This window comes from Clinocottus analis, unplaced genomic scaffold (genome assembly GCF_023055335.1).
Source record: "Clinocottus analis isolate CAN_PGR_092001 unplaced genomic scaffold, fCliAna1.0.p SCAF_17, whole genome shotgun sequence".
Taxonomy (NCBI): domain Eukaryota; kingdom Metazoa; phylum Chordata; class Actinopteri; order Perciformes; family Cottidae; genus Clinocottus; species Clinocottus analis.
Genome location: NW_027175898.1, coordinates 3,392,684 through 3,407,306, shown reverse-complemented (window position 1 = coordinate 3,407,306; position 14,623 = coordinate 3,392,684). Strand labels below are relative to the sequence as shown.

Below are 14,623 nucleotides of genomic sequence, written 5' to 3'. Positions count from 1 at the left end.
CGTTGCAAAAAGGAAAAAAAGTTAACTTTACAAAGTTAACTTTAGAAAATGGAGGAACCCCCCAAAATAAAAACGTAAGTCAGAGGTCTTGACATGGTGAAATAGGTTGTATTTATTTTTGTTCATTTAATAAATGTTTTTGCGTTCATGACCACATTGTGTTTTTGGGCTCTGAATCTTTATTACATTTTTACAGATTTTTTAAATTTCACTTCTTAACAGCCTTTTTATCCAATGTAACAACGCACTCATGAGCCCTAAACTGTCGTGTTTTGTTGTATTGAAAGCTGTGCTTGTATTGGTCTCTGTTCTGCTTCTGTAACCCCAAATAAATCCTGCAGTTCATCTTCTCTCTCAGATTAGGTGTACATCGAAAGGTACAGCCACTGCAAATTAAGGAGGAATAGATTATTATTGTGCGTCAGTGTATCTGTGGCACTGGTTGAACGTGTGATCATTTCATTTCAGGAAACTAAATATGTCCAAGAATGACTTATTTTCTAGTACATGAATGGTATGAAACACAGACTTCTTTACTCCGATACAATATTTCCATTGCAGTGCACATTTTTAAATCCACAACCCTGATGTTACTTTTCTTTGCTTACCTCGGATTTGAGGAGAGACAAATTCTTTCCATTGGACCACTTCTTGAAGATTTCTATTGAGAAAGACAAAACACTTTACTACGCTGGAAAAGCAGGAAGTGTGGTACTTTTCTATTTGTTATTGGGAGGGGGGACATTTTATTCTGCCGTTCTTTCATAGTGAATTAGATCTACACATTCAAAATGAGCTAAAATGGTTTGCTGATCACACCGAAAAAAAAGATACTCAAAGTAAAGGATAACATGTTGAGGAAATGTTGAATTTAGTGATGTCATCAGCTGCCCAAATGTACTTACGGTTCATGCTGTCGAAGCGAAGGACCAGACTGATGAAGCTCTCCAGCGTTATTTGTCCAGAGGCTCCGTAGCGCACGGCCATCAAATTCAGAATGTCATCGTTCATCCTCGTTCCTGACCAACATACAGAGGGCAAAAGTTGTATTTTATATTTGGGCATCAACAAATTATTTGGAACTATTATTGTCCATGTCATTAAACTACAATATAATAAATATGTGAACATAAAGGTAAATACATTTTCATCATCAGTGTTGGTCAAACAATGTTAGAAATTAGGAGTTAGAAATTGTGAATATGGACACAACTCCTTCCCAAACTTTACTAATTCTTCTTTTAAGATTCCCGCTGTATTTCACAGCAAAATAAAATGTGATACCTTAATACATTTAATACATTGCAGCCCGAAGACTTACACCCTGTACAAAAAGTCTTTGCACCATCCTTATATAGATGTAACCAGCTGCACTGTGTGGGTTGTTGTGGCATGATTAGCATTAGTGATATAAATATATAACTTCTAGACTGTTGTGGTCACTAACTAGCACAGCTAAAGTAATGTGTTAAATGTTTTTGTTCATGCACAGCCAGTGCTAACATGCATGGAAGGCCATACATTATCATGATACCACTCTTTATGAACACTTATTATTGTGAAATGTGTGTATTCTTGGTTACTGTTGTTATGTGTGTGTACACATTACATTATCTGCCAACTGTTTGGTATAAAAGAAGAAGAAAAGAAACAGATTAAAGCTAAGCAAAAGGAACTATTTACATCGGCGAGAATTTAATTAGTAAGATTTAAGGAACAATCCCTTGATGGTTTCGTTCTGTCTGTCGTAGACAAATGGAAGTAGCTGATTGTCTACCTGAAGCCATGATGGCGTTCCTCAGCTCACTCAGGGACAGTGTTCCCGTCTGTGATGCATCATAACGGAAGAAAATGTCCTGGTGAAGGAGAAGACAGTTACGTAAAAGTCCGAGCGTGTCACAGCAAGAAAACAAAAGGCCTCTGAGCATAAAACAGCACGTCGCCTAACGCTGCTTTGATGCGTTCAGGTACGTAGTTATTATGTCCAGTCATCTTTGTTCTATTATTTAATGATCAAACCTTCACTTGGTCCCTTTTTTTACCTTGTACGTGGCGACCTTCTTCCACAGACGAACAAATTCCTCATCATTCAGTTTGCCGGTAATGGATGTCTGACCCAACATTAAGATATTAAAGATGCAAATATTGTTTCATGCATAAAGCGGACGGTTTCCATCTATTCACCTGTGTGAAAACGCCTTAAGGGCAGACAGGTGCACTACTACGTGTCTTATGCAATTCATTACATTGACTGTGAGAAACTCCTCCTCCGGCAAACTTGACAGCTGCGATGGAGAAAAGAACAAAACACTGATTCATAATGAACGGGACATGAGAGGATACGTCCATCAGAGCGACCATGCTGCGACAGGCATCAATGCTGAAGCCCCCAGATTTCAAGTGTCCTAAATGGAGAATTTGTTTTGTATTATTTAAATATATAGCGAGACACTTCATTTGCCATAGCGCTCCACAAGATTATTTAAGAATGTTGTTGCCGCTTTTAGAGTTTTACAGTCCAAACCTTTCAGGATGCGCTCATTCAGAAGCTCCTGCAGCAGCTCAGCGTCCACTTCTTCATACTGGAAATGGAAGGAAAACAAGGAAAGACTCATATTTGGCTCACTTTTGGTTGTCTGAATCTAAGTTATCATTTTCATATTGAGGGTAAATCAAAGCATGCTACACACCATGATATTTATATCAATAAGTGCAGATTCCTGATGCACTGAGGCATTAACCCGCAAAAGAAAAAACAACAATGATGAATCATTTAGCTCAAACATAGAAAATACAGTCCAGAAATATTTTAGGGTTAGGACCAATAACTTACAAGAAGATGCTTATTTCACAGAACATTGAACTATTACTTTAAGACACACAAATTACCTTGTTGAAGTTCTCGCGAAACCAGGTTCTCTTTTTTTCGTCGTCGTCTTCTTCGTTGTCCACTTTTGGCGTCTGCAAAAGATGAAGTGTTTTCAGCTCTACATGAATTACTGCGCTGTTCAATATGTTTGAGTCATATTCTATCAATGCAATCAACACAGTAACCAGCATGAAACACTACAGCGATACCAATATGATACCACCATTGTCTATACATTTCAAAATCTTGCACACCTCTTCTTCTTCTTCATCTTCACTTGCGTAGTCTTGGCCACCAGAATGCTCACTAAATGGAAAGATGAAGCAACATCAAAACATTGTATGTATACACACACACACACACACACACACACACACACACACACACACACACACACACACACACACACACACACACACACACACACACACACACACACACATATATATAATATTATTAATTAATAAAGTATATAAATTATCATTATTTGTGTTTTTGAGCTATAGAATGTACACAGTAATATTTGTACAATAGTATATCTGTGCAAAATCGATGCTTTTCCTGCTTGTCCTCTCTGCTTGTGCACCTCTCAGCCGCCCCGTGCTCGTCTGTGGCCCCACCACGCAGAAAGACGGGTCTCAGAGGCAGTTCAGCCAAGCACTGATCAAATATATACTTAAATGCAGGGCTCTCGAGTGTCACGCATTAAGCGTGACTGTCAAGCATTTCCGTCTTACGTCACGCCCTCCCGCCACATACTGTATTTCTCATGCTAAAAAACAACTCTAGGCTATTTAATGTGCCAGCGCCCTGTAAAACATTCTTTGTGGGGCCTCTCATTTGGCCCCACGGTGCGTCTTGTATGTTCTCATTATGTCAAATTGTTGGAGTGAATGTTACATTTTTAACTGTGTAGTAATGTGTGAAACCTTTTTTTTGCATTGTATCATACAGGGATCTTTGTTGAAATTGATTAGATGGCCCTACCAAAACAAAATTGCCATCAGCTGCCACTGGTCACAAATAGTGCAAGGTATTTCTTTTTTAAATTCAGTAATGACATTATAGCTGCTAATCCTACTAACGCTTCGTTAATTGAACGCTTCAGGGATCGACTTCTCCGTAGTCCAAACAGGAGTTCAATGGAGGGTTAATGTCACTTTCTTTGTGCTCCAGAGTTGTTTAAAGGTAATTGACAAGTTACTTTTGCTTCTGAGTAATAAATACAATGTGATTTGTTTTTTTAATAAGGACTGATGAAGGTATGAGTCTTGTTTTTTGTTTTTTTTAAATATGTGTGTGTTTGTCATATAGAGTAACTGTACAAGCTTTTTTAAAGATTAATTTGTGATGGACTTACTGGACGTGGGTCTCTGCCTTGGAGACGATGGTCAGGATGAAGGAGGCCGTCTCATTGGGCTTGAAGGTTGTCGGCACAATCAGGTATTCGCCAGGCTTCAGCATCAGCAACTCCATCACCTCGCGCCCATTCAGGTAGGTTTTTGTTTGGGCAACAGGTCTGTTCCTGCTGAAGAAAGAGGCTGAGAACTTCCCCCTCTGCGTCTTGAACTGTAACGGATACATGTTTTAGTTCATATCATAGCGGCACAATGTATTCTGTCATGTATTGTGTTTGGACTGAAAATGTTACTTACTTCTTCAGTCACCTGAGAAAAAAGAAAACAAAGTTTTTGTTAAATATCAAAATGTGTGAACATCAAGGGCGTAGGTTTGCATGGGGTCCATAGGGACTAGTCACATGTTCAAAACTTATTCATATTATTATCTATACTATGCTCGTCGCCCAAAAGAGAGCAAAAACCACATTTCCACGTTTTCCAATGCGCCTTCGAGCCTCCGAGAGAAGATGCAGTCATTTGATTGGCCGAAGTGGCGAGTCAGAAACGTGAGTCTTGACTTGCAGGAAGAGATGTAGTGCAGGTTGAGGAAGCGGGGTCGGCAAAACCGCGGCTCCGACTTGACGCTTTGCCAAGTGGAAAAGTTCTTCACGGGAACTGTTTATTTTGTTTTATTTGTTTTACTAATAATGTGCGTCACATTCTATTATGTCAATGTCAAGCACCTTTCCTTGGAGCTGGCTACTTGTGATTCACACAACCTCACCCTACGACATTAAATATTGATAGGACTTTAGGCCCTGTCATAATTGACAAGTGACTGTATTTGTTTTCTCCTCTTTAAAAGAGTTTGATAGTTATAACAGGTAAAATAGCAATACAATGTCAATAATGATATTTATTCTTGTTCGATACGCTGTCCCTACCAATGCTGAGACCAAACCTACGCCCTTGGTGAACATTGAGACTTGTAATATGCTGCATTCAGAATGACTTGGAGAACAGATGTTGCAACAGTCACCTGCCATGTGTATGCATTATATATCCATAGTAGTCGTCGCACCGTGAGAAGAACGATGAAGAGTAATATTTACCTCAAATACACAGAATCCAATGTGGAGGTTTTTGACCAGGCGTCTGTTTCTCTTGTCAGGCTTTTGCATGAGAGACACCAGCAGGCTTTTCTCACCCTGTTTCACAGAACTTTCACGGTTTAATTCATCAATCTTGACACGATACTGTGGATTAGTGCAGAAACTGTCTAGAAGGCAAAAGAGAGAAACATTTCAGCATTTTACCATTTTGCTCAGACAGGCAAATCTGTTCATCATTTTTAAAAGATTAAACCCAATTCGTCTATGTATCAACGACATAAACGATGGATGGACATAATGGTGTGTGTTTTCAAGTTTCTCAATAACAGTCTATAATTTTTTTATTTTCATATTGCACGCTCCAGTCTCCATACTGCTTTTGAGGGGACAGTTTTGCACCAATTATCCTGGAGTTACCCAAATCATTCATGCATCCTCCAGCAGTTGTTCCTGCAACCCATCGGCCTTCATAGAAAGCGGTCTTCCAGTGGCATGAAGAGTTCGCATCAAGGAATTCAGGACACATGCAGCAGATGTCAAGATCTGAGTAAAACCTACAGAAGTCCTCCAGCGGCATCCTGTTGACATCAGGGATTCATTTAGATAACACATTGTTGTGTTAGTCCAGATTCACTTCAATCCAGCTATGAAAAAAACAATTTCAAGTTATACTAAATGGCAATGTAAATCAGGACTAAATAGTTTTGCCTCCTTGGCAACAAGTATTTCAAAATACAAACTAGTTTTTAATCCTTTTTTAAATATAAAAGTTGTAATAAAGTTTTAGTTTGAGAACATGTTTCGAAAAAAGTTTAGAGAAAGCAAATAAAAGTGTGTCGGTTGTGGCTTTCTATTTGTATGTATGTATGTTTTGCAGTGGCGGTCCGTGGTGTTGGCAATTAGCCAGCTGTGATCGCAGCACGCATGCCCCCGCTCCCCGCGAGGGCTAGTTAGCTCGCGAGCTAACAGCGAGCAATGCAGACCTGCTTTCCAGTTTCCATCGCGCATTACATGCGCTTGCCAGTCGGTTTAACTCTGCACACAGAGTCCACAAGGAAGAGTCTCCAGCTCCAGCTTCTTCTTCTTCTCTACAATAAAGTGTTCTTCTTCTAGAAGTTAAATAAGCACAATCAACTTGACTAGGTGCATACAGCGCCACCTAAAGTACAGAAGTGTGTGGTGCAGTTAAGTTAAAAGACAGTTTGCAGAATCAAACCATTAAATTATAGCCATTTTGATTAGGAGCTGGTCAATGAGAAAATAAACTAAGAGGGAAAAATAATGAGAATACATGTGGTGCATTAGTGAAAAACCATTACATTATAAAAGAGATATAACTTTTAATTATTAAAAATATGTATATATATTAAATATATTATAGCATAGCTATAACTTCTGTTAAGGCCAGCAGGCCTCGTTGGCCCTGACGGCCCGCCACTGATGTTTTGTAAGTATGTCAAAACTTTTTGTATTTCTAATTTTTAGAAATGCTTGTTTCCAAATTTAGATTTTAACATACTTACCAAAACTCCCCATCATTCTTCTTTGAAAGGCACATCTCACGATCCTGAGGACTCACAGTATTCCATAACATCGACCTTGAGATGCAAGTTGTCAGGGAAGAAAGAGGAGAAGAAATATTATTTTAATGAGAACCAAATAACTTCTCCAAAAGGGGGCACAATCTCAGGACCAGAAGCACACGGGTGAGGACAGTTGGTTCAACACTTGGTGTAGCGAGGTACATTTGGAGGAGCAAAGGTATTTCAGCTTGGGCTTGAAAACTAGGCATTTTTATAAGTGTAAAGCTTGTAAATATTGTTGGATTAAGTTTGAAAAAAACAGAGAGGGTTATTTAATGGAAGATATAATCTAGGGATTTTTTAGATTGAAACACACTAGGCATTAATCGCCAAGGTATCGCTAAGTTGATTTTTATTTATTTTCTATTGGTCCTTTAGGAAACCCCTAACTATGTAAGCACAACACCAAGTACTCATGCCGTAGGTAAGACAGAGTGGATAACAGATCACATGGGCAGATTCATTTGTGTGATTACTAATAGTTTCCATTCCACTGTACTCGGGCTCGTTCTTACGTATCACTCCAGTCTCCTTTCCACTCTCCTTCGCCCCAGGGGTTCCACAAACGCACCAGGTTTACCTGTTGCCCTTGGCTCAGCGTCTTACCAGCAATTACCAGAGAAAACACAATTGTTATTACACGATATACAGTAGAGGCCAACGAAAGGACTTTATTACCCAAAAACTCTATGAATTAACCTTCAAGCTTAACATCCTGACTGCTTGAATTGGGTAAAATGTGTATATAGTGCATTTAAAACATGTTCACCGTCTTCACTCCCGTGACTGCGTAGGCATGGCCTTGGACGATTCCATTTGGCAGCACAGTGTTGGCAGATGTCTCCTACAAGATAGATGTGTATGTTATCATTGCATACCTTTTCTGGACCATGCAATAAATAAACACAAAATTGGCAACAGCAGCTACATATCAAATATTATAAACGTAGCGGAAAGTTTAAAAACTCTTTTATAAGCATGAGTATTGGAGGAAACGTCTTCTTGAAGTGGAGTCACAAAAGGTCGGACCATTTTGTTGGGGCGGTGGGGCCCGAACATTTTTCTGCCTCCAAAGTAGGCGTGACAGAAAAAGTTTGAGATCCACGGGGTTAGCTCAATAAAAAAAATACAAAAGGGGCTTTAGAGGCTCATCAATGCAACAGAAACACTGATTCCACCTAAAAACATATTGAAGCATATTACATTTGACCCTTTCACATGATGAAATCGTCAGCCTGAAATAATGACCTATTTCCTTGGACTTTAATGTTTTCCAAATCGCCGACTTTATCGCATAAACAAGTCTTTTAAATGTTGTTAAATTCACAAAATATAATGTAAAAATGATGTGTTGACGCGATCCAAATGAACTGGATGACTGTTTGTGACGGCCGCATCCACTAGACAACGTGATTAACTGCTTCCATGCATTATTAGAGGGCAACCATTCAAAACCTTGATCTCATCTTATCTTTCATCACAAATGTTCAATGTCTAACATGTCACTTGCCTCAAGCACTTTCCATTTCGGAAGAACCGGTTTCTCTCACCGTTCATGAAAGGAGTGGGAACTATGATGAAATCATAGTAATACTTAGATAATAATAATACTTAAATTAGCGTTCTGTGTCTTGCTCAGGGACACACCGGGCTAGTGTTGTCGGGGATCGAACCACCGATCGAAGGACGACCTCTGCTCACCACTACGCCACGGTCGCCCCAAAGTGTTTGGACCAGACTTAGACCAGTGATATTCTAATGGTTTTAATCATACTCTTTATTCACATGTAGTTAGTTTTGTAGTACTTTTTCTTTAATCTTACATAATGTTGTATAACAAGTAAAAACATTGGTAGAGAGAAAGGCCATGACATTAAACATCCCTCTGTCAAACAGCAAAGACTGACGCTGCTATTCTGCAATGCAACGCGTATTACCATGTACTCATGCACTTTGGCTCAGATCATCTCAGCCTTAGGATGTTTTCATGAAACGTGTCAGCACATCAAGACGAACCAGCATGGTTTTGTGTGGAACGTGGGTGCTTACCCCCTGCGGTGTACCACAGCCCATCAGTGACTTGGACTGGCCGGCTCTACACATCATTTCCCAGAGGTCTTTGGGAGGTTCTTTCAGATCAATACAGATGTGAACCCCACCGGTGAAGTCCACCAAAGCCTCAGCAGGGGTTCCCGCATTCATGTCCGAGTAGGAACCACACACCCTGAAAACAATTGGGAGTGAAATTACTTTCACAAATGCGCCAAAAAGGCCAATATCACGATGTGAAAAAGTATTTCATGACCCAAGACATTGTTTTTTCATACTTGGCGTAGGCTTTCTCCAGCAAAGCAGGCCAGAACTCAGTCGGGTTTTTGGATTGAACGAAGATTAGTTTGCCATCAATTGTTGGTAGCTTATCATCAATGACAACGTCCACCCATTTTCCAAATCTCCAGAACTGAGTGGTTGAGAAAGTAAAATGTATAGAGATTTATATTAAAATGTGATATTTAGCAGAACCTATTTCTTGACCAACACTTCTCACAATGATTTACCCTGAAGTGGAAGATCCCACAGTAGTCCTCATCAAATCTTTGCTCAGGAGGAACAACTTGCTTAAGGATCACACTTTGGAAAGTCAGAGCTCCGATAGACGAGAGAATCCAGCAGTTTCCTGTGTGGAAAATGGTCAATGAGTTGGCAGGAAGGTAAGAGATTACAAACCATTGATAATAACAACAGAGTTAATGAATAAGGAATGCAATTTGAGGTTGGGCATGTTCACACGTTAAAAATGCGTTAACGCAGCAATCTTTTAACGATGACAATTATTTTACCATGCCTTAACTGCATTTTTTAAATTATTTTGAATTGGGAAGGGTTGATCACTGCCGCACAGTGTTCATTTGCTAAACCAATATAAAAGAACATGAGCAAAGCTTTTGGGATATTAAGAAATTAACTTTAACCTATTTTACATCTTCTCAAACAGTTTTGTTTGCATAGAGCATTCAGTGTCCATATTATAGGCTTTTATATGTGTCCATGTACAGGCTTTTTTGAGATTTTTTGATCTCCCTGAAGCAGTTTCTATCCAGCTGAATACATTATTGCACTACTCACACATCCAGGCTGCTTTTACAGGCAGGTAGTAGACTGTTTCCTCCCAGAATGACCTTTTGTCTGTTTTTTTTCAGTGTCCTTCTTTGTGTTTGTAGAGACAGAAAAGTAGCCTTTAGTGATGGGTTTAAGTGGGCCAGCGAATGGCTGAACTCTCAGAAACTACACTAATACTATTATTTACAACCCCAACATACTATTTCCGAAGAAAACACTGCTCAACACGCCAGTGAAAGGCAGTGAAAAACCACTCGAACTCTTTCCCCTGCTCTCTGCATCTGTTCTGCTCTCTTCCACCACAGACAAGTTTGGCGCCGTTCTTTTTTTTATCATTACCGTAGCGGACCGCAAAGCGCCATTGGAAAGCTACACTTCTTAGCGTTCAGAATCCATTGGAATTACGTTGATTGCATAAATATTTGAGGAGTTGCAGTCAAATTAGTTTTGCATCCTGCTTGTATGTTACTTTCTGCTGCTGGCTAAAAGAGTTAAGAAGAAATAAAATGCATTATTGCAATATCTTCTCTGCCCGCCTTTGATATGTCTTCTGCCCATTGTCTTGGCAGAAGACGTGTTATTTACACATAATTATGAAATGAAGCAATTCTCTTACCAACATCGCCTTGACAATAGTCAAACCTGGAGATCCCGGCAACTTCAAAACATGGATTGGAAACGATTTTCTTAAACAGAGAAGCACAGTACAGCATTGTTAGGTTTGTCTTTGACCTCTGCTGTTTATCCTGAGAAACGCATTAAGCAATGTTTCTGGTTCACTGATGGTGATATGAAAGGTTTGACAGTAGGGCCTATATAACTGAGAATCAACTCTGAGCAGCTTTCAATGATCTAATTTTGCATAAAATATGAAACATTTGCTCACGCATGACACAAGCTAGGTGTACCGGCCTGTTAAACATGAACAAAGATTCAAATGAAACACTCACTGCTGGTCTCCTCCACCTCACTCGCTGCCGTTGAGAAGGACTCAGCACCCCTTCACCGATGGACGTGCTGTCGGGGGGGAACATGTCGTCGATGTACCTCAGCCGTCTGACTCGACAGAACTGTTTCAGCTGCTCGAAGTCTTGGTTCTCAAACCGCTCGGGGTTGCTGAAGGTCCCAGAGCCATCTTTCATTTTGCGGGCATTCATAACGCTCATGCACACTCCAGGTGAAGACATCGCTGCGGTGTTGGAACTGTGTTTAGAAAAAGGAGATCAAAAACAGCAGATTAAACCACATAATTATAACCAAGACACGGTATGGAAAAATAAGCGTAGACCAGCGTCAACCCCTGATATAACTTGGAGAGAGGCAAAAAATGCCCCCAAAATGTCTCCTAATAATTATGATAATTTAAAGAACTCATCAAAAACATCGGAGGCTTTTTGACCCGGTCCAGTTGCCATACAATGTTTTTGATTTTCGCTTTGACTGATGTTGCGTGTGTGTGTGAAGAACCAAACTTTTTAAAAAACAGAAATGGAGCGTTTCTTGATCGGACCCGTGACTGCGTGAGGAGAAATGAGGATCGGCCAACTGTCTCTGTCACATCTCAGGTTCAAAAGGTTTAATACGGCCACTCCAATTCCTGCTCAATGTTGAGCTTAGATCTGTATTTTGTTTTGAGGGAGGGAACAGCAGGAATGTTGCAGGAGGTCGACTTTTGGCAAAACAGCAAGATTCGGCGATTCACACATTAGTACGTGTAGCCTGCTGCCTAATTGTTGGGTACAAGGCGCAGGCACTTTGGCTGGTTCCTGTATTGAACCCGGAGCAGGAGAGCTACTCAAGCGTTGCCATCTTCACTCGGGGAGCGTTTAAAAAACACTCTGCTTTTCACACAACATATTTTTCGACTCTGTCTGCTGATGGGAGTGCTCAGTGCTCACATGTGTGCGCAGGGCGTTACTCCGCTGTGTGCGAAGTTAAATTTCAAATTTTGGTGTTAATATATAAATGTGCTTGTGCCTGAATCCTTTCTCCTTTCTGTCTGCCTGTGAAATACATTGCCGCTTGTTGTTTTTTAATATGAATAAGCGTTATTATAACCAACCACACAAGATATGTTTTTAGATTAAACAGGAGACCGATACCAATCGAGCGTTAAGCATTACAACTCAACAGAAAATAAGGATTTTCTTCAAAACGTGGTGTCTGTTGTCCCATGCAAGAGCCAATCAGCTCTCGCCCTGCAGTCGGTGAGCGAGCCGATACAACGCCTTGCTCTAAAGTTTGTGGCATGTGAAGTTTGACTTCCTTGTGTCCCTGTGACGGGGGGACGCTGAGTAGTTTGAGTCCTGGAGCGTTTACGTGCTTTGTTTCTGTCAATATCTAACATGTTGTTGTTGGAGAATTGGTGGCGGGGAATTATCCCAAATTTTTGTAACACATGCTGTTATATTTACAATAGGAAGGTGATATTTGTACAACTTTGCTGTTAAAATACTTTGCAATTACACATAGTTGAGACAACACACTTGTGTTATGAACACAAGCTGCGTGGTTCGCTGACTTCAATTTTCCTTTACGGAAGCAAAAAACAAAAACATTTTTTGTCCTTTTCATCACCGTCTACTCCTAGTACTGTTAGTCGTAGAAGTATGCTTCCCAAATAAAAAACAGGAAATCAATCAATTTACACTTCAGGTCTATACCATTCATTCATCTGTGTGCTTAAAGCAACATTTATTTGGGTTAAAACAGAAGGTTAGAGTTTCCTGTCTCTGTGGATGGAGACTGTTACTGCACTACACCTAAAGGAGGAGCCACAGTATCATTTGCTCTTTGGCGATCATGGAGATGTGTAAGATACACATGAAAGAACAAAACACTCTACACATGAAATAATGCACATTGCAGCCATACCATGCAACAAAAAGACATTTAAAACTGAGGCTTGAATTACCCACATTCTACTTTACTCTGGATCACAAATATCAAAATAAGTGCCAGGCCATGATACCGTTTTCAGTGTCTCAAAAGTAACATCATCAATAACACAACAAGAAATTGGTCTTTTCCTCGGACGATACCACACGATGCAAAAGTGTTAATCAACCTGATTGAAGTGTTACTCGCATATGAAGATCTCAATCTTACCTCTCCAGCTGGAAAGGGGACCTTTTGAGTGTCCTTGGAAGTGGAAGTAAAAAAGAAGACGCTCCAGTTTTATCTTTAGTACAACACCTACAAACGCCTGAAGCTGCTGCTGTCAGGTGTAAATGTTCTTTCATGAAACTCCACCTGAGGCAACAGGTAACCTCCCCAGTATAAACATAGGTGATCGTCAGACCAATACACAGACAGAGAAAGGAGGCAGCTGAGAGATTATCCAAAAGCTGTTTCTCCACATTCATAGAACATTTTGAACAGTTTAATAGGTCACTGCAGTGCTGCCAGCCACTAATGGTCAGTAAGAAGTTTAAATGTAATTTTGTTCGTTAGTTGGGTCTTGATAGCCAGCAACTCACAGGCTGTGCATAAAAATAATACTACACACTGAGAAATTAGACTAATAAGTTATTATTTATTAGTCTATTGTGCAGAACGTTTGCCCTAAAGTTGCACGCGGTGAGACTGACCTTCTCCTCTTCGTCACTTTCCAAAAGATGCAATTTAACTGTGAGAATAAAAGCAAACAGATATGTCAAAGAAAAATACATGAGCATAAACAGACTTATTTCTGAGATGTGCAGAGAATAAAAGAATAAAGTTATGATCAGGAAATTAGAACCTTGACCAAAAAAGCTTATAACAGCCCCAAAATATTATACGTTTTATATGTAGAACTTAACTGAATTTTTTTTTCAAGAGTTCATTCCAAACACAAAGTGTCAGCTTTGTCAAGTGAATTGTGACGACGGGTCGTCACTGCAAGGCCTAATGATATGATGAACTGGAAATAGTGTAGATGGCATGGAGATACTTACCTGTTTCCTCTTTCCCCAGGGTGTTCGGGCAAAAGATTTCCCCGGGTGCCTAAGCACCCACTTATAGTTCTGGGTGGGACCAAGTGGAGGAAAAGGAAGGGGGGAAGTGACAAGGTTTTGCTGTCTTGGGTGAAGTAAATGAGAAGTGGTTTAAGTTATGTTAGTTATGCCGGGTCTAGATGTTAGTAAAGTTAGTAGGGTTATTTTCGGGGTTGGCACAATAACATAAATGTTTAGGGCACATATTTTTGGGTGGTGAGACGGCCCAATCGGAAGATGGTCTGGGCCAATTAGTCACCAAAGGGTGTTTAAAAGGAGCCTAATTTGTTTGTGGAGGAGAATAAAAAAAATGATGTTGCAACTCAACTCCAGTCTCGCCAGAGTGCGTTTATTTTGAACTTGCCACTCGGTCATCGTAACATGAATGAATCCTAAAACTGAAGCTTCTTTGCATGCAAATTATTTATTCAGAGTGTCTACGCTTATTTCAGCACACCGTCTCTTGGTTATAACTATTTAGTTGAATCTGTTTGTGTCACCGTATTTAAGAAGGAAATAGGGGAATCAAACAAGTGATGATAAAGATGGATGTTCGAACTCAGTCTATATATAGAAAATTAAAAAAAATGTTTTTGATCTCCTTTTTTCTAAACACAGTTCC

General features: G+C 39.9%; 1 protein-coding gene across 1 annotated transcript; it reads right to left on the bottom strand.

The window, feature by feature from the left end:
* Nucleotides 1-161: 161 nt before the first annotated feature.
* LOC137787993 (calpain-1 catalytic subunit-like) lies at nucleotides 162-13,689 on the bottom strand. The gene is made up of 22 exons (XM_068580786.1): nucleotides 13,615-13,689; nucleotides 10,975-11,227; nucleotides 10,641-10,710; nucleotides 9,463-9,581; nucleotides 9,232-9,365; nucleotides 8,954-9,128; nucleotides 7,674-7,748; nucleotides 7,420-7,505; nucleotides 6,845-6,919; nucleotides 5,739-5,899; nucleotides 5,322-5,488; nucleotides 4,525-4,536; nucleotides 4,230-4,438; nucleotides 3,090-3,175; nucleotides 2,890-2,936; nucleotides 2,525-2,582; nucleotides 2,344-2,405; nucleotides 2,043-2,111; nucleotides 1,778-1,856; nucleotides 906-1,019; nucleotides 609-661; nucleotides 162-386 (listed from the first exon to the last, which is right to left on the bottom strand). The coding sequence occupies exons 2-22, from the start codon at nucleotides 11,209-11,211 to the stop codon at nucleotides 360-362; spliced, it is 2,115 nt and encodes a 704-aa protein (XP_068436887.1). The 5' UTR covers nucleotides 11,212-11,227; nucleotides 13,615-13,689; the 3' UTR covers nucleotides 162-359.
* Nucleotides 13,690-14,623: the final 934 nt, after the last annotated feature.